This window comes from Glycine max, chromosome 15, assembly GCF_000004515.6.
Source record: "Glycine max cultivar Williams 82 chromosome 15, Glycine_max_v4.0, whole genome shotgun sequence".
NCBI classification, from domain to species: Eukaryota; Viridiplantae; Streptophyta; class Magnoliopsida; order Fabales; family Fabaceae; genus Glycine; species Glycine max.
In genome coordinates this window covers 22,238,001-22,258,170 of record NC_038251.2, presented here as the reverse complement: position 1 = coordinate 22,258,170, position 20,170 = coordinate 22,238,001, and the positions used below count along the sequence as shown (strand labels likewise).

The following is a 20,170-nucleotide window of genomic DNA, read 5'->3' as shown; positions in this document are numbered from 1 at the left end:
GCGGCGATCTTGCGGCAACGACGGCGATGTGGTATGGAGGGGAAGATGACGCGGTCGAGATCAGAGGGGACGAGGAAATCATCCTATATGTTGTCGTAATTTGAAATGGTGGTTTTGTTTTCTTCAATGTTTGTGCTGCTTATTTCTGTTTGAGGTTTGGGAGTGGATTTGCCAATTTGTAACTTGGACTTGGAACAATGTCGTAATGGCCACCGAAGGTGGAAAGCTAAGAAGGCTCTTGTTCAACAGTTTTACACACTTGTTTATTTGGATCCTTATCTGTTGCAACGTGGCAATTGTAGCCGGAATCTGGGCACATGTTTAGATTTTGTATACTACTTGTTGTCATGTATTAGGTTTTTTTTCTTCTACTGGAAATTCATGTGTTCTTTAGTGTTGTTCTTGAGTATTTTGTGTAGAGCACTTCTTTGTTCCTTATATAATTGTTTGATTGATTTTAAAAATTCAAGAACTAAAAAATATAGTAAATTCTAAAAATTATATTATACATGGATAAGTGGACAAGTTAAAAAGATCGTAGGCTTCCCCCATATATTCAACCAAATAAAAAGGTTCCCTACTTTAGAGCAATATTACTTCCTATAATCTACTCATCCTATCTCCTAAGATTAAACATGTAAAGAGCTCCTTCTCTAAGTCCTCTTAAAATTTGAATCTTCGCACTTCCAATGATGTATCATCTTCAAAATAATTGTCATGGAACCAATTTCCCACCTTAAAGAATTACAAAGAAATCGAGACGTAATCAATATGCTTGGCATACTGTTCGACTCCTCGCAAAAATGTCGTACCAAGTACATATAATGAGAAAAACATATAGGAGTAAGGTGAATTAATTCTTAAATCATGAGTCCCAAATGCATTCCCAGGATAACCTACATAAACAAGTCACAACAAAGCAATCAACGAATATTTATATGTACTCTATAATCGTCAGCGTCACCCGCGCATACGCATGGGTACCGTACTAATTCTTCAAGAAAATTGGAGTTTGCATTCCCTTACTCAACATAGGTATAACAGGCCTTAACGTGTATTCAGGAATAGTACCCGTTGATCTTCGAGACGCTTAGCAACTCTCAAGGCTATCATATCAATCTGTAAAGATTATGGTTTGAAGTTGTTATCTTAGCCATTGAGAGTTCATGACTCGATAATTGTACCTTGATGAACATTATAACACCCTTCATTACCATAACAATCCCTAATGATGAGAATCATGAAACTGGCCAAATACAGGCTAAAGGCCCAAGTGGAGAAGAACGAAGGCCCAAGTGGAGAAGGACAAAGCCCCCGAGTGGAGAAGGATGAAGGCCCAAGTGGAGAAAGATGAAGGCCCAGAGGCAGAGACACTATCAAGACTATTCATTGTTGCTGAAGGCCCAAGTTAAATATATATATATATATTTTTTTTTATGAAAATGCCAAAAGTTTCTTTTATTCAAAACAAAAACCAATACTTATAGTGTATCTGAACTACAGATACCACTATAAGTATTGGTTTTTGTTTTGAATAAAAAAAAACTTTTGGCATTTTGATAAAATTGGGTGAGAGTTTCTCTCTAGGTTCCCTTGTTGAACCAATTATTAGACTTATCAAGGTAATCCTTGTGGCGTCTACCCTGACTTATCTTCCTTCACCGGAAGTGGCGTCTACCATGACTTATCTTCCTTCACTGGAAGTGGCGTCATCCAAACCTTCGTAGCCTGTATCAAACGATCCGCCCCGTAAGATTCACATCACCTTTAGCCTGTATTTGGCCAGTTTCATGATTCTCATCACCTAATAAAATATACCAAAAAGAATATGAAATCTCAAAATTATATTAGTATAAAAATATCTTATGTATAATAAATAAAGTTAAATAAATAAGTTTTACATAAATATAAATATTATTCTCTAAATATGAGTATCTAAAATAAATGAGCACTAAAAATATAATAAAAGTGATCACAATCGACGTCTTATTCTGAAGTATTAACCAAGTTAAAATAAACATAATCAAAAAAATTATGTTTTCAAAATTCAATTTGCTTCAATGTTTATATACATATATTATTCGTCATCCAAGATTGGAGGTAAAATTTAACCTATGAATATAAGATAATAAAATCCAATATAATTCAAATCTAGCTGGACTTATATTTACATACGGTGGCACAAGATTTGAAGAGAAAGACACCCCGCCAATGTAAATAACGGCTGAAAATCTCTTTATTAATTCTAAAGAAACTAAAGCCACAGTATCTTCTCTCATCAGTTATTTTAAATCAAGAAATTCTCAACACATAATTTTCTTTTGGGTTATCCATTCATGAACAAGAAGCAATAAGCACTGTTACTATAAAAAAAAAAATTTTTGCGATTATACCAATAAGTAAACATCACGTATCAGACCTTGTATAATTAAAATAACTCCAATGTTGAAGTCATGCCTAATGAATTCTGGACAGAGATAATTGGGATGCTCAAATTTATATCAAAAATACAAAAAACAGGTCCTTTAAGAGTCATATCATGGAAATTTTGAAAAAAAAAAGGTTATTTTACTCACTTCTTGAAGTAAGAAATTTGTACTCTTTGTTATTCTTCTTATTCTCTATTAATTATGTCGAAAGAATTTTTTTCACTTTCTTTCTTTTTTTCAATCCTTGAGCAGCCCACTAACACTAAGAGATATCATTTATGTGTGTGATTTTAAGAGAAGGAATTGACTATTTTTATATAATTAAAAATGATAGTAATTGGAAATTTGTTTAACCGATATTTCTTTATTTATTATTTCTATTTTCTTTAATTATAATTATCTTTAATCAATCTAATATATTATTAAACTAACATATTTTCAAAATAAAAATAACAATATAATATATTAAAATAATTTAATCCATCTTTTTTTTTATTAAAAGATATATTTAAATATCTTTATCTAAATAATTATTGGATTATTCTTTTCGGATGTTACAACTGAGAGGTCCCTCCCAACATCCCACAGTATACCAAATTGTAATTTCTCAAGATCTTTCTGAACACTTGCAAATGACGCATGATCACCGATCAAGACTCGAGGCAACTATCCAAGAGTTTCACAATTTTTTCAAGGTCTTTCTCAACACTTGCAAATAATGCATGATCAACTCATGATGTTAGTATGGTTATACAATTATACATTGTGATTAGCTGCAATTCCATATGCTCAACACTTGGCTGTGTATTGATAATTCTGATTTTGAATTGGGTTGTGCTATTGGAATTTGAAGATTGCTTATATAAATTAAAACTATGATATTGATGGTTAAAAAATGTCTATTTGTTTAACTTAATTATCTTAGCCAACAAAAAATTGTACAATAATTATTTTAAATATTGTGAAATTTTTTTAACCGTCAATATTAACATTAATTATTTTATAATAAAAAAATTAACAAGATTAGTTTAAAACTAATGAAAAAACCATTTTGAGTTCATTCCCAAACATAAAAAACTAAAACAAAACTTTTTAACACAAAGAACCAGTACAAGAAAACACAAAATGTAATGAACCAAAATGATATTTTAGCCTAAAGAAAAACAAATTATGGATAGAAATAAAAACAAATGGTTTTAAATCTTTTGATAGGCAATCTATCCACAATGGTTATTAAATATCTAGATACTATCTAACTATGAGGAATGCTAACAACATAACTTTTAATTGATTAAAATCTATTATAAATCACAAAATTAAAAGAATCATTAAATGTGATATAGAACCAAAATGTTATACATTAATAATCAATATCATATTTATAATTGATTTAATTATTATCTAAAATCATTTAAAGAACTTTTTTAATTTGTAATAGAAAATTAAAAAATAAAAAAGTATGTGAAAATAAAAAGTTAATAAATCGGATAACCACCCCCCCCCCCCCCCCCCCCCAAAAAAAAAAAAAAAAAAACCAACCAACCCAATTACATATGATTCATTTGGATTCATATTACGAAATCACAAAATCTAAACCAAACCAACTCAAGAATACCCCTTGCATCATCTGTGCTTCACGCATAATAAATATTCATGGAGTACCGAACCCCATATCTAAGGAGTTTCTACAAGAAAAAGCTTGACACATTCCCAATGCTAAACTATGGTACAATCTTCAGCTAGATCCCAACTGAGAGCAGTCTGGGATCAAACCAATGTTAACAAAGCATCAACACATTTTTTTTGCCTATTCTTTCTTCACGCAGTATAATCCAACATCAGGCTGACTTGAAATCACCAAAACCAAACATTGTGAATTTAGCTCCATACAGATAGCTATACAAGAAGCTTGGAGACCACGATATAAATTATGGGACTCCATTTGCTACATGTTGAAGGCAACCCGCAATCTTACATCCTGTCAGCTTAAGATCAGGAAACCAAAGTGGTGTGTACATCACTCTACAACCCCTGCCTGCATCTCCAACACTCTGTTCGAAACCACCACTTACCAACAAGATAAGCGATTAGACTCACTTTAGCCATGAATTTTTTGAACAGCAAAGTGCGGTAGTGGCAAACGACAAGGCTAGGCCATTCTAACGAATATTCAATGAACTTTGTTTCCAAATATTTGTCTTGCTCGGGGGAAGCAGAAGGCAACAAATATCTGCCTTCTGTATTCACTCAAGTACCATTCACTTTCTTCTACTGTAATAGATTCCACTGCCAGAATAATTATGATGCCGATGTCTTGATCCACTACCCCTGCCACTGTTTCCTTCCAAAGTGCTGCCACGGCCACCACCTTTGTAACCTACACTCTGCATCCAGTTTGTTGGCTGGGTCCCTAATCCATTATGCTCCTCCTCTTCTCTATCATTATACTCCAAGACAAGCCTCTTGATGTCTTCTTTCTCTTGAAGCTCCGCTGCTTCTTTCTGTTTTGTACTCTGCACCAGTGAGGAATTCCGTGGATGAACATCTGCTTTGTTTGCTGCTTGTTTCCCCGCTTCACAAGAACTCTCACCTGAACCTCTTTGTTTCCTCCAGTATCCTCATCCAGGGCCTCATCACCACTTTCCCCACCAACTCCCCTCCCATGGTGATCCTTGGCAGATCCCTCAAATACATTCATTGGAATCATCATGTTCAATGTAGGACGACCTCGTAGCTCCTGCCTTCGCTGTTCCATACTCTCCTACAAAATTTACAAAACAAGTACCTTGAAAATGTCAGAAATACAGCCAGACATGACTTACACCAAGATAATGTTGATTTTTCTTTCCAAAGTCAAATCATAAATTGCCAAATATTGTAAAATTTAGGGTTTGGATGGAAAAGAGAGAAGACAGAATATATTGGAAGAAAAAAAAATGCCTCCAAATAATTGATATAAAGCACGAATTATTGCACAGGTCCCCCACCTAGTGGAACCTGGGAAGGGTAGATGCTGGCAGACTCCCCAACAAGGAAAGAGGTTATTTCAAAAATTTCAATCTTGTCACAAGGTAGCAACCTTATTGTTGTGCCTAGCAACCTTATTGTAGTGCCAAGGCACACCTTCACTGTGATATTATAAAAAATAAAAAAAACACACAAATATAAACTCATGTTTATACAAATGTTCTAGGTTAAGTACAAGGGCAGTACAACTAGTACAAGACCAGCTCAATAACTATGCTAGAGCTAGACTACTAATGTAATCCTAATCCCAATCCTAATATCCAAAATAATATGAATAGAATCATCTATTTGTTGACTCCACTATTCCTTTTCTTACAGTTCCGGCCCCCAATCTTTTTAATTCAGATGGTATTAGATTAGAGGGAATTTGCTTTTCTTTTTTTCTTACCATATCAGCATAGCAGTACGATTCCCAGGAAATATTTTTCTCAAAATAAAAAATCAAAAGTCACAAGGAAAAATCAAATTTTGCAGAAATGTAGCAGGAGCAAGTAAATATAATAAATTATGCAAACCCTTGCCTGTACTACAGCCTTGAGCTCCTGATCGAAATTGGCTTCTTCCAGAGGGTCCACCTCGGTCACTTTTTGTCTCACATGGACTTCATCCTCCTCGTCAGAAGCTGGTCCAGGCCCATCATCATCATCATCATCATCATCCTCAGTCTCACACCCATCATCATGATTCTCCTCATCCAACTCTTCATCATGTCCCTCCACATCAATTGTGTCACTCCCTGAATCAGTCTCACTGTCATTATCATCTTGCACTTCATTTTCTTCCGTACCATTATCAATGCTTTGTCCATTGCCAACCACTGCAGTAGTGGAAGTGGTCCTAATTAAAGGCTTCTCAGTGCCAGAATGTTTTTCACTGCTGACCTTATCAGCAGAAACAATCCGATCATGTTCCTCGAGTTCTACTAGAGCTGCATTCACTTCCTCGATAGAAGTGTAACGAACCATATTGGGACGCAAGTCCACAAACAGATCCTGCACCCAACATATAATTAGCCAAAAAAAGCAAATGCAGGACAACAAAGACATATATATAAAAAAACTTCGTACCCCATTGCCCAGAGGCTCTTCGCTATGCGAAGGTATGGGGGAGGGATGTTGTACGCAGCCTTACCCTTGCATATATATCATTTATAATAAAAAATTAACTTAAAATGATTTTACTGAAGGGAAAAAGTTAACTTGGAAACACCACCTTTTAGTTAGAGGGACAGTTTTTAAGATCTACTGCCAGTCTGCCTAATAAACAATTATAAAAGAAATACTTGAGTCCATGGGCAGTAGAATATGGAGAGAGGACTAGGTATAGGGTAGGGTAAATTTTTGGCAGCTAGCATTCTAAATTTCTATAAAATTACCATGTTTTCTCAGGTGGCCATAACATGCAAATTCTATTTTCATTCCAAACATCACTCCATATGTAACCTAATTCTATTAATGTAAATTGTCGAATTGGATGATACAATAGAACATGTTAGTCATATAAACAAATCCTATTTTACACTGATACTTAATTCCGCCATCTAAAAGTATTCCAGAGTGATAAGGTATTAGTGTATGTCAATGTATAACTGTGAAAACAGTTTTGTATCTTGTTTGTAAGGGCTGTTAGCCTTTGCTAACAGCCCCATCCAGCGATGAATAACTACTGTAAGGGCTGTTAGCTTTTGCTAACAACACCCATCTAGTGTTAGTTAGTAATTCAGGGGGTGTAAGGGCTTTTCTAACTGCACCTCAATAGGACCAGCTAGTTAGAATTCTGTTAGGATTAGTTATAGTTAGTTCAGTTGTATAGAGGTCTATAAATACCTCACTTGTAACTATCTCTAACTAACTTTTCAGATCAACAATATCAGCTTTGTTCTCCTTTTTCTTCTCTGTTCTCTCTCAGTTTATCGAAAATAAGGTCACTCAGATGATGTTAGTAACTACTAAAAGCAAGAATAAACAAGAAAAGCCAAAATATCTTCAACCAAACAAGAATAAAGAACCATAAGTTGTCTTCCTAAGTGTAAAACCAACATAACAATAAAGTTCAAGAAAGAAAATAGGAATGTGTAAAGCTACTAAATCTCTCTGCACATAAAAATTCTAAATATCCAAATGTTATGTAAGCTGCAATCCAAAAGAGCAAAGACATAAAATATGGAATATAAAGGCCACTCAAAAGCAATCCCATGTCAACAGCATTAGTAGCCCAACATTAATACTGAAGTAAACATAAAACTAGGATAGCTAAACCAAATCAATAAACACATGAATCAACATATTAACCATACCCTCATAATGAAATACAGTCCAACAAAGGCTGCCTGACTCACCTGTAAGTCAAATTCAATGTCCAGAGGCAGTGTCCCTTTGCTTAAAATATACCTCTGGAAGTGTATTAGGAATCGATCAAGTTTCCTCTTAGAAGAGCCACGATCAAAGTAATGCCCACAAGTTTCAAGCAGAGTAATGATCAACCTCATGCGAAAACAATCTTCAGGTGGATCCAGTACATCTTGCTGACAGGATTAATGAATGAATTCCATAATGTCATGAGAAGGCTCTCACATACAAAATAAGTAAATTAATGGAAAAAGTTAAAAATTTTCAAGCATGCCTATATTCAAGCTACACACAACAAAACTATGCAATCTGTTGACTGCTTATTTTTTCATAATAACAATGTGTTCAACAAAAAGAGGTAAAGGAAGTACTAGATGAATAATGATAACAAACCAAATAGTATACCCATTTAAGTTTAAGGGTGATTAGTGGGGAGGGTATAATTACGCTTAGTATGTTGTTCAACTAGATGATAAGATCTACGAAAATGCTGGATAATGAAGGAGGAGAAGCAGTTTGATACCTACAAAAAGTGTAAATGACATGCAAAGTTGTAGAAATTATGAAGGGATCAAGCTCATGAGCCACACTACAGAACTACACGAAGAAGTAATTTAACAGTGGATTAAGACAAGAAACCTATTTTGGTTTTATACCAAATCAATAATACTGGAGGATATACTTATTCATGGTTTGAAAGGAATATGCCAAAAAAAAAAACAGAACCACTCATTTATCTATCAAGTAAAACAATAAATACCATGAGAAGTATCATGGATGGCACTAAAGAAAAAAGTAATTCATATTACATATATATGAACAATAAAGGTTATGTATGATGGACACAACTAATTAACAAATGCATGGAGGGTTAACAGAAGATGAAAGTGAATAGTGGGAAGCAAAAATTGTGTGCAACACAAACGAGAATCTTGATGAGGACAAGATTAAGAATGACTGCATCTAAGTTGGATTAGCAACTAATGAGAATAAGATGAAAAACAAAACTAGTCTAAGGTGGTCTAGATCTAGACATGTGAGACAGACCAAAAATCAAATGAGAAAGTGAACTAAATGTAAGTCTGACAAAAAGGGTAGAAGAGGATTGAAGAAAACTTCATGAGACAAGAAACATCCAAGAAAGCCATTAATCTAAATGTTTTGTTGAAAGTTTTGGCTTTTGATAGAGCTCAAGGGGATCAACTCATCCATGTAGCAAACCCCAGCAAAAGGAATAAGCTTTAATTGATAATTTTTCTTTTGTCCATATATAATTGATTGGAAAAATACTTTAGATTTCAAGCACTGAAAGGTTTTTCATTCATGCACAACATGGAGAGGAATGGATGAAGGCAGGATTTGATTACATGTCCCTGCAATCAACTGCAAAGGACTTTACCAGCTGAGCTAACTGGTATCTTCAACCTATGGTTGTTGATAGTTGAATAGTGAAGACAATATAAATAAAATATATCTTACATTTACATAGCAGGTAGCGAAAGGCTAAATGAAATTCTAATGAAACCAATGATATTGTATCCTCAAATCCTTTCTAAATTGAAGAATATGTTATCCTCCCTTTATTGTACCTTGGTTTTACATTTATTTTCACCATCTCGTAAGTCATGTCCAGACAATAAAGAAATACTTAAATGGGCAAGGACTTTTAATAATAATAAAACTGGAGCAACAGTTCATGGCCATTGAGGGCGAGCCCTGGTGCAGCGATAAAGTTGTGCCTTGGTGACTTGTTGGTCATGGGTTCGAATCCGGAAACAGCCTCTTTGCATATGCAAGGGTAAGGCTGCGTACAATATCCCTCCCCCATACCTTCGCATAGCGAAGAGCCTCTGGGCAATGGGGTACGAAGTTTTTAACAGTTCATGGCCATTATGGGGAAATACTTTCTGAAGAAGATATGTTAGTTACATTTATCTATGAAAAATCGAGATCGGGTGATATAACACAAGGTCTTCCAAAAGTAGAGCAGAGCAGGTAGTAGAAATTCGTTCGATTGATTCAAAAATGACAGAAAGGGGAAACATATTTTCATACTGATTGTGGAAAGGAAGGCTTGTGAAAAATTTAAACGAAATAAAGAAATTCAGGTACATACAGTAGGTGCCTAGTTTTAAAGAAACATACTTTCAGGTTTTAGCAATGCAGAAGAATACAAAAGCTTAATTCCTTCTCTTAAAAACAAGTAACCAGTGTAAAATCAATACCTCTGATGTCCCATGGCCATGGATGAGAATGAGATATAGTGTCTCAAAAATAACAGATGAGTCTACATGTTCATAGTTGTATAGCTCCCCTAAGAATCGCATGTAAGCAATGCGTCTTTGCTGCATCCCATAGTCATTTAACTCAAGCCCAACTCTAATCTCCTCCAGAACCTGAAAATCATATTCCAAAGTCACAATTTCACCCCCAAAAACTCAAATTATTTGGAGTGCAAATGTTTATAAAAAAGATCCGCCAGAAAAAATTTCCTTCTCCCTCGGAGCTACTATTGATTCTAGAACTTGAAATAGTCAATATTAAACAAATGAAAGTAATTTGGTTTAAAATGTTAAATTAAGTGTGCAGATTCCAATCGAGAGGCAACACTTGTTCAGTCTGACCAAGTTTACATGCAAACAAGCTGTTAGGAAAGAGGATCAAGGTCAGTCTCAAACTGAACCTAGACCTTTATTAGTGTATAGAAGGAGGAACAAAACTCAGTAAGGATCTAACAGAATGCTGTTAGATCAGTTAATACTCTTAGAGGCAGTTAATTTGGTTAGGGAAATTGGTTAGAAGGATAAATAGATCCCTGAGAAGGTAGTTAGGATTAGTATGCATTGAGCTTGTTTGTTAAACAAGAAAGTGTCCTTATGAGAGAGAAGAGGGCTTCTCTGCTTTACCTTTGTAATTCTGCAGATCAATAAACAAGAGGAACATTCCTTCTGTTCTTCTATCTAAACATTCTCTCAATCTTTCTTACTACCCAGTTAATACTTTCACTAGTAGAGGATTCCTAACAATTGCTCAAAGTACGCATCATTTTATTGTACAAGAGATCACAAATCAAGAGCAATATATCAAACATAACTACCTCATCAACGATAGCTACAGCAAACTCATCATGATAGCGACTTAATCCAGCAGCAAGAGATGCAATCAGGTGGATCTGACCATATTTTCCTTTGTAGACCTTCATGAAGCATTTCAAAAGATATGGTTCACATTCATTCCATGGTAATTTACGGAGTTGCCTCAGCACATGCTCAATGGTAGACTTATCAAGATCAGAGAAAAGTAATTTTCTGATATACTGCAATAAACATATCAATTAAGATATTAACTGAGTTTATGAAAGTTATAGGAGAAACTGAGAATGAAAAAGAAATCAAAATAAAAATCTCACCTGATGCAATGGAGGACGAACTTTAGCTACTCGTGCGGATCTTTCTGGTGGTTTGCAGAGGTAGTATGCATTCTCCACCAAAGTGCTATGTCTCGGATCCAAGTTTTTTACATTTTTCAAGCGCATCAATATCTCCAACATGTTAGCCATGCGTATAGTAGTTTCTGGAGACCGATACAGAAAACGGCCACATGTTTCAAGAAGATTGCAAGCTACATCAATGTTGTGATGTGTAAAATCATCTAAACAGGCCTGGAAGGACAACAAAACATCAATCAAGGATTGAATATACTACATGAAAAATTCAAGATTACATAAACTCATTCTCTTTACATCTCTCAACAAATAGTGCAAGGATGCAAGTGGATTTAGACTTGAAGCAAGGGGCAAATATAAAACTAATTAGGCTTAAATACCTTTTTTGTCCTTGTAATTTAGAGCTTTTTTGTTTTTTGTCCTTGTAAAATTATTTTTTTGTTTTTAGTCCTTGCAATCGTTTTGTTTTTCGTCCTTATAGCACTTTCTAAAAGGAGTTTTTCACTGTTGAAAGCGTTAATTAAAGAGCTTTAAGGATTAAAAACAAAACAAACATAATTTGGAAGGACTAAAAACAAAAAAAAATAATTTTGCAAGGAATAAAAGAAAAAAAAAGTGCTAAATTGCAAGGACTAAAGATATTTAAACCAACTAATTAGTTCAAGATCATTTAGTCATACCCTGTTTGACTTTGTCAATTATGAGGATACGGATTAGTAGTTTCCTCCAGATTTTTCCCCAGCACTTGGAAGGCTATGTTTCTAAATCTTATTCAAGAGAAGTTACTACAGCAAGTCTCAGATCACTTTTTATAATTTATTAATTCTAAAACGTTAAATGCAGTTTGAGTATCATTTATTTTCCTCTTTAGTCAAAGATATTAGGGAAAAGAGTTTATGGGGGAGAATGCTAAAAGAGTAAAAGTTAATGAAAGTCAAGAATTTTCAAGGGCAACTTGAAATAGAGGAACCAGAATGTTCTTGGAGACATTAAAGTCAGAAAAAGGGAATTCTGAAAGAAATTAACATATAGGATAAGACAATAAGTTCTGAAATAGGGAGGTCCATTTCCTTTGTACAAAGACCTAGAACACCAGTGTTGGGAAAATAATTTGAAGTGATGCTTAATGATATAAACAAGTAGGCAGAAGAAATTTACGATTCAATGTGTAAACGGTCAAGATGCTAACTTCTCAAATTGTTTCATATAGTTGCAATCAACAAAAGGTGCAGAAGTGTCAAAGAAATTAGAGCAGAGCTAGGTTCTAGCTTTGAAAAAATCAAGTTGGAACAGTGGATGGGGAGCCTTGTTTCAGATTCAAGAAATGGGAATGTTAGAATTCAATTGCAAGGTATGAAACTTGAGTTTCACATAAAAAATATAGAATTTTGATTGGCTTTGGTTTATATGACATTGGGCTCTCCCACTACAATGGCTAGCTTTTATGGCGGAATTATCCCGAGGTTCATAGGTATCATATTTTTCCACCAACCCATTCATTTACAAATGAGCAGCACATGTATACCCTGGGACTAGTCAAAAGGATGCTGCAAAGCCTGCCTATGTAGGCAACAGGACTATGGAGCATGGTAGAATTTTAGTGTTCTTGGGACACAATGGGAGCCTTAAACACTAGAGGGATCTCCATCAATAAACCAAGTAGAACCGCACAAGTGAAATGAACACTACATCCAACCCAAAACCTTAAAGCATAAGGTGTATGAGTCTCTGCCAATTATTATTCCAATTGCCCACTTATATACAACATGGAATTCACTCACACTTGAGACTCCCAACACTTAGGATCCAATAGCAAGAATGCAAGATACAAGCCTAATTGGATGTACGGGATTTTGATGAAAATTTATATGACCTAGGGCACTCTTACCACCAGTGTTGTCAAATTTGTGAGTAAGATTCGATAATCTTATGATTTTTCTCCATAATTGCATGCTTGATCCTGCCTTAGATCACAAATTTGGAGGAGCGCTTAGGATTGCCAGGTAAGATCTTGTAATCAAGGGATTGCAGTATTTCTTCTAAGCTTTGGACCCACAATTTTTTTGGTTCAGGTTGTGTAACCCAACCTCAAAAAAAGCCCTGCTCCCTCTTTCTGTGACTTCAAAACACCCTTTTTCCCTCTTTTGCTTACCCTAGTGTTGTTGCCTACACAAACCTCAGAGACCACATTGACTCTCCTATGCACCTTTCTTTCCATCTTTCCCATCACAAACTGGTTTGCAGCCATTGGTTCAAACTTGTGTTCAAGCCCTTGCCTGAACCTCTGACCTCTTCTTCAGTTTCTCCCCCTTCAGTTTCATACTTGAATATAACTTACCAATATTTGAGATTTCGGTATCCAAGGAAAAAAAAAAGAAAGAAATGGAAGTTTTAAAAACACACAATGTATAGTCAAGGTGAAACTGAACCCTGTCGACAACATAGGAATGGCTCCAAAACATAAGTTGCAAAAATAAAAAAATTGTAATTATAATTGGAAGGATTTAGCCTTCATTTATAATTTGATTATTAATCTCTTGTACCTTCAAACAGCTGAAGACTAGGCCAGGAGGGGCAATTTTGAACTTGCAAAGTTCTCCAATGAACCTGATGTTCCTTATCTTGGACTCAATGTTCATCTGATCCTGTAAACACATTTCAAAAACCAGATACCAAATGTAATTAGCTGAATTTAAAGCAGATAATAAAAAACTACGCCAATAAAAAAATGTAAAATTAACCTTTTTATTTATTAAGAAGTTGAATTCCTCCTCCAACATCTGCAAAAGAATGGAGGAGACATCCTTCATAGAAGTTGAGAGTGTGGCAACCATGCGGGAATAATATGGTAACAGCTCCAGAGATGTCCTTGGTACATTGAACAAAGCCCTCACAAGCTTTTTCCGATTTGATTTTGAATTTAGATAACAGAACTCCACCTAATATTTTGTTCAACAGTTCAACAAAAAAGGCAATAATAATTAATAATGACGAAAAAATAACAATGCAATCTAAGAATAAGTTTAGAGCACAATAAGATCTCCTCACAGTTAATTGATCAATAAGGTCTCGGCTCACACAACCCGGAAGCCTCTGCAGTAGAGCATCCAAATTTGTCCCTTCAAGACTTCTGAGTTTGTCTTTTTCATTTTCTCCCTTTTTGTCATTATCTTTTTCTTTTTCCTTCTCTCTGTCCAATTCGTTAGACTTGTCTTTTTCCTCCTTATCCTTCACTCTTTCTGTGCTTTCTGCCTCTGGCAAAGCATTAGACTCTGTAGAGACCTCTCCACTTTCATGAGTGGTCTGTTGACCTTTGTCTGATTCAGGTAATATTTCCTTGATAATCAAATCATATATCTTTAAGTCAGTAAATAGTTGCAGAAGGTTGGTAAAGAGAGAAAAAACACCAACAGGATGGTTGTATGAGTAAAAATATTCTTTCACATAATTATATGGCAGTGACTAAAGTTGTTGAAAGTCTTTTAATAGAAAAAGAATTTTATCACAAGAATGTAGACAATAAGAAATGCTCCAATACAAGGACAAGAAGATACAAGAAATATGAAACAATAAGTAAATTATATGCATTTTATGGCATGTCAACAAGAGTATGTATCCACTATCAATGCAGCTGCCTACAAGGTAGTTGAAACAATCACTCATTCCAGACTTTATACAGAATGGATGGTGTTCTTGTCAAGGGTCAACATCCTTAAAGGCTTAGACTGCTAGTTAGAAGCTCAATGGATAATAGTACCATCAAGTATTTAAAGAATGACTAAAGAAATAGCTAAAATAATTGAAAGTAAACCAAGTCACACTACAATAAGAAAACAGAGAATAATATAACCATCAAATATTTAAAGAACTAGAATGGTTTCAAAGCATCATGAGTGATCCCAGAGGAGATAGAAAGACCTAAGGGTATAAGAATTGGATACAGTTAGATGTTACCCAAATCTGATTAGTTGACAGGAAGCATTTAAATAAGCATGAAGAACTAACAATCAGAAGATCCTGAAATATTATTGAAAAAACAACTTTCACCAATGAGTTCTTACAGTTGTTAGGTCTTGATTCTTCGCAGATTGCTCGCTGCTTTTTGGCTCCGTTTCTCCCAAAAGCACAGCAGGAACAAAAGCTCTGGAGAAAAATATGCAGGATAAAGTTCCGTGTAAAGTAAAATACTGGTATACCAACTAAAGAAAAAAATTTAAACCATTGATGTGTTTACATTAAAACTTTAAACAAGAAACAATACGGCAATCAAGGACTAATGGATGAATATATTTGCTACAGAGATGTTTTGTAGTAATACAAACCTAAGATCAGGTAAACATTCATAGAAAGTCCTTGTATCTTCATCATCCCATATGGGTTCAACAACAGAAGAATCTTTACCAGAAGCAGAAGAAACTCCATCCTCACCACTGGTAACCCTAGTTGTGTGGCCATCCTCTGGCATTACAGGAGGCTGCATATCAAGTGCTTCTGCTAATCTGTAGCAAGACAATCATAATTACAGGAGAGAAGAATTGAAGGGAATAATTAGTGACATCAAAGCAATATTCAACTCAAGAATGATTTGACTTTTAGTCTCTTTTAGACAGAAGAGAGTGGCAGACTGAATTTAAGAAAAAACTAAATTCAATGGGTACCAGGCCAAGAGAGATGAGCAGCAAAGAAACACATCCTTGTTAGCTGGAGGGTGCAGCTCATCTCAGACACAAGAAGATCTTAATATAAAGGAACAGAGGAACCTGAATGCATTTTATGTTTCCAAAAAACAGAGATCTCACTGAACTATCCTAACCAGCAAAAATCATATCCAGATTTGCCTTGCTTGACCGAGTGTCTCTCATTAGATCAAACCTTTTATGCACATACATACATGCTAGTAATGGGCCAAACTATGCATGCGCAGCTACACATAAACCTTAAACTGGGGTTCATGGTATTTCAAGAATATATTAAGTCAATATACACAAGAACAGATTCAGTAAACATGTAATGAAATAGTCAAAAGTAAGCAAAACAACTCACGATGCAACATTACGGTACAGATGGTCATAGGATTTACGAAGCTTTTCATATGAAGCAATATTTTCATCACTGAGCTCTCCTTTTGCATTCAAAATCTTAGAATTTTCATGCTCCATTAAGCGAAGTGACTGTCAAGAAACAAAATCGATCAATAATCACAAAGGGCATAACAATTGGTGTACAAGATTTGAAGGAATTAAGTGACCCGAACAGAGGTGAAGATAAAATATATATTAGAGTGTCTGTGTCTTTACAAAGGCAGAAACTCTTACAGAATGCTCAGACTGAAGTAGTTCAGCTGCAGCATCATAAAAGGAATAGCATGCTTTCCGGAAAACTTTCTTCTGATCTGCTGTGATGTTAAGGCCTTTAAAAAACTGTATCAGAATGTCAGTACAGGAACATATAAAACACAGCCGGCAACAGAGAACAAACCTCGATACAAATAATGATATATAAATACAAACAAAAGATGAAGTTAAACTTGCCGTCATGATGAAAAATGACTATAGGTTATGAAAGTCAATGGAAAGCTAAAAAGGAAAAATGGACAAAAATTAATAATACAAAACATGAGAATATTCTAATGAAGATTAACAAAAGAAATACCTCCTCATGAATTTCCGGCCCACTAACAGAAAGTCCTAGAAAAATTCTCCCTTGGCGAGCAAAACTCGAAAGAAGGGTCAAACTTGTTTGTGCAGCATCCCGATCTTTTAGCTGTTCCCCACTGCTAAGATCTTTTATGATATTGATAAAAATCCCACCATCTTCAATAACTCCAACAAAAAAAAGTTCCAATAGAAGCTTTAGAGAGCTGCGCTTCTTCATTGCCTTCAAATTTCTGTCTGTATCTGATTCATCACCAGGTTTTCCAGGAGAGAAGACTTTGAGAAGCCCTTGAACCAGGCTTGGTGCAAAGTCCTTGTACCTTTGATGAAGCAAAGAACAGATCTTTCCAAAAAGAAGCAAATGATTTAAGGTAACATCATATAAAATATAGAAACAGCTTCAAATTTGTAGAAACCAGGGGGACTGCAAAGCCCATACCTGAACTGCAGCTTGTATATCAGAACTTCTAAGCTTGGCATCACATATAGCAGCCACAGCTTCACTGACAAATTTGCTTAAGTTGACACTTCGCAACTCGTCCATCAGAGCTTCACGCTGCTCTTCATTAATCTGCTTCAGTTTCTTAATAACAGCAGTGTTGCGCTTAATGCTAGAATCCAATGTCCTTAAAAATCCTGAATCTGCATGTAAGAGCAGATTGTATTATTATTAATGCAACAAATATTGAGATAATACAATACACATACAAGAGAAAACAACCAAACATGTGCTCTATGGGGTTTGAACTGGAGATCTCTATGTTAAAACAACAACAACAACCAAACCCTTTTTCCAATTTTATGTGAGATGCAAAACACAGATTAAACAACAGTGAGTTTAATTCAAGGTCAAACTTTAAGAGACCATTTAGATTAAGGTTTCTTTGTCACTAATGGTTATAACAAAGAAAGAGGTGAGGGAAGAGTTACAAATTTCAATTGTCAATCACCCTTCTTCTCACCCAGAAAAATATTACTAATTACCCAGTCTCTCTACTTCAAACTGAAACATCCTCAAGGGTCACAATCTAAAGCATATTTTAAACCTTGATATAACAACCACATAGACTAAAGCAGCAGAGCAATGAAGTTCCAGCTACAACCACAAAGTCTTGACTCTTAGTGCATGTTTGGTTTCACTTTGGAGAATTGATTCCTTGTCCAAAATTGTGTTTAGATAAACTTTCACATGTTTGGTTTCACATCAGAGAAGAGTCTAGAATTGATTCTGAGCTGAAACAACTTTGGGTAGCTTATGCATTGGATAAAAAACATTATGTTGAGTTTTACTCCTAACTTGCTTTTATGATAAAAAAATCCAAACATAAATCACATTAATTCAAAATCAATTTAAACCAAAATCAATTCCAATCAAAATTACTTTTATCAACGCTCATCCAAACACACTGAATAATAAATTAATCCCACAAGAAAATCTCTTGAGGAACCATCAATGACAAAAGACTGAACTAGCCAATTTGACTAGAAAGCTAATGAATTAGTTAAGTGTATGGTCCATTTAACCTAGAAAACAGGCTATGCAAAAAATTAGAGCAAACCAGTAAAAACAAATGAAGAACAGATCAAACTAGTTTGGAGAAAATTACAGAGAAAAAAAAAAGGCCCACACAATGACGTTTTGACTTATGAAGGATCTTTCAAGGGTTATATGACATTGAGTGTAATTCATAATTTCATGAAGTTCTAATTTCTAAAAGCTATGAATCATGTTAAAATAATAACATAAAACCAAGATCACTCTGACCACAAATGTCAGTCTTACCCATGTTCCCAATCAAGTTTAAAACATCATGCGACAAGAAAGAACTTTTATTTACTAAAGTAAAACTGTTATTCATCTTGGGGGCTCAGTTTTTTTTGTTATAAAGGAGGTATAAGACCTAATATCATGTCTAGGGATCCATCTTGAGATCAAGTAATTTGAAGAATTTTATCCATTCCGATCAGCAGCACAGAAATATTTAGCATATATATTATTATTCAAATCAAAAGGAATGTTAACTAACCAGGCCTTTCTGGATTCAAATTGCTTTGCCGTAAAGCCAGCTTCGCCTCAATAGATTTTTTTATTTCCTCAAGGCGAGCAACAGCTTCCTGTGTAAGATTAGAGAAGTTAAGCCTCAAGCAAGTCTGCTTGCAAAGAAAAATCTACCCAAGAACTTCCATTACACCATGTTTCATTCACCATGTAAAGCAAAAGGACAATACAAAGCACACATCCACGCAAAATAGGCAACCAATCTACAGTTACCCTTCTCAAAACTACTTAATTCTTAGCTGAACTTGCATAGAAAGAAAAGAAAACTACTCATCCAACATAGGTACCATATAGTCAAAAAAACTTAAGCCATTGATGCAACTTATATATATATATATATATATATATATATATATATATATATATATATATATATATAACATATTTCAAACATAGTAGCGAATAAAAGATGAATGGTTGCAACCTCATCGTCTTGTTTGCTGTTACTTTCATCCTCGTGGTGATCCATATTCGTATTTCGTGCTCACAAAACACGCCTCTGCGCAGCAGCAACAATAACACGAATTAGCAAACACTAGGGTTCAACGCGAGAAACAAACATCGTTTTACCACACCCAAGAATACTCGAAGAAAGCGGCAATCAAATCGGTGAAACGTAGTAGCGTTAAAACACAAGACAACACAGGCATGAAATTAAGGGAGAAAAAAAAACGAATCAAAAGATGGAAATTACCGAAGTGAAGGTCGAGAAATTCGGCGCAATTGTAACGGTTGCGTTGAGTTGGAGAAAAGAGGGGAGAATGGGAGATTGGAGAGTGGTGAGTGTGGGTTTGATTTTCGCAGAAAACGGTGGGTTTTGTTTAGATGAATGCCAGAGATGGGTTTGTGTGAGTTTTTGGGTCTCGTTCTCGTTTGTTTGCACCACTGTTGGTGTGGAAACCACCATAGCACTCAAGTGAGCCAAGGAGCTTTATTTGTTAATTTTTAATAGTTTAGATTTTAGAATGTGCTTGTACCATGGTAAATATTTATTTTTATATAATTAAAATTTATAAAAATTATTAAATATTTTAACATATAAATAATATTATAAATAAAATTTACAATAAAATATATAAAGTATATTTCAAATTTATAATGAATAATTTGTAATAAAAATATATAAAACTTATACTAATAAATAAGTATTTTTAATATATAAATTTATACTTTAAATTTGTAACGTCTACTTATGTTTAACTACTGAT

At 34.7% G+C, this 20,170-nt stretch overlaps 1 protein-coding gene across 1 annotated transcript; it reads right to left on the bottom strand.

Moving 5' to 3' along the window:
- Positions 1 to 4,020: 4,020 nt before the first annotated feature.
- On the bottom strand, positions 4,021 to 19,888 carry LOC100795746 (regulator of nonsense transcripts UPF2). The gene is given in 19 exon segments (XM_003546517.5): positions 4,021 to 4,968; positions 4,971 to 5,190; positions 5,978 to 6,448; positions 7,795 to 7,980; positions 10,030 to 10,200; positions 10,902 to 11,120; positions 11,214 to 11,465; positions 13,793 to 13,894; positions 13,991 to 14,188; positions 14,298 to 14,585; positions 15,311 to 15,392; positions 15,572 to 15,748; positions 16,293 to 16,420; positions 16,565 to 16,669; positions 16,902 to 17,246; positions 17,343 to 17,545; positions 18,931 to 19,018; positions 19,387 to 19,461; positions 19,657 to 19,888. Coding segments are annotated over 18 exon segments (3,561 nt in total). The 5' UTR covers positions 19,432 to 19,461; positions 19,657 to 19,888; the 3' UTR covers positions 4,021 to 4,687.
- Positions 19,889 to 20,170: the final 282 nt, after the last annotated feature.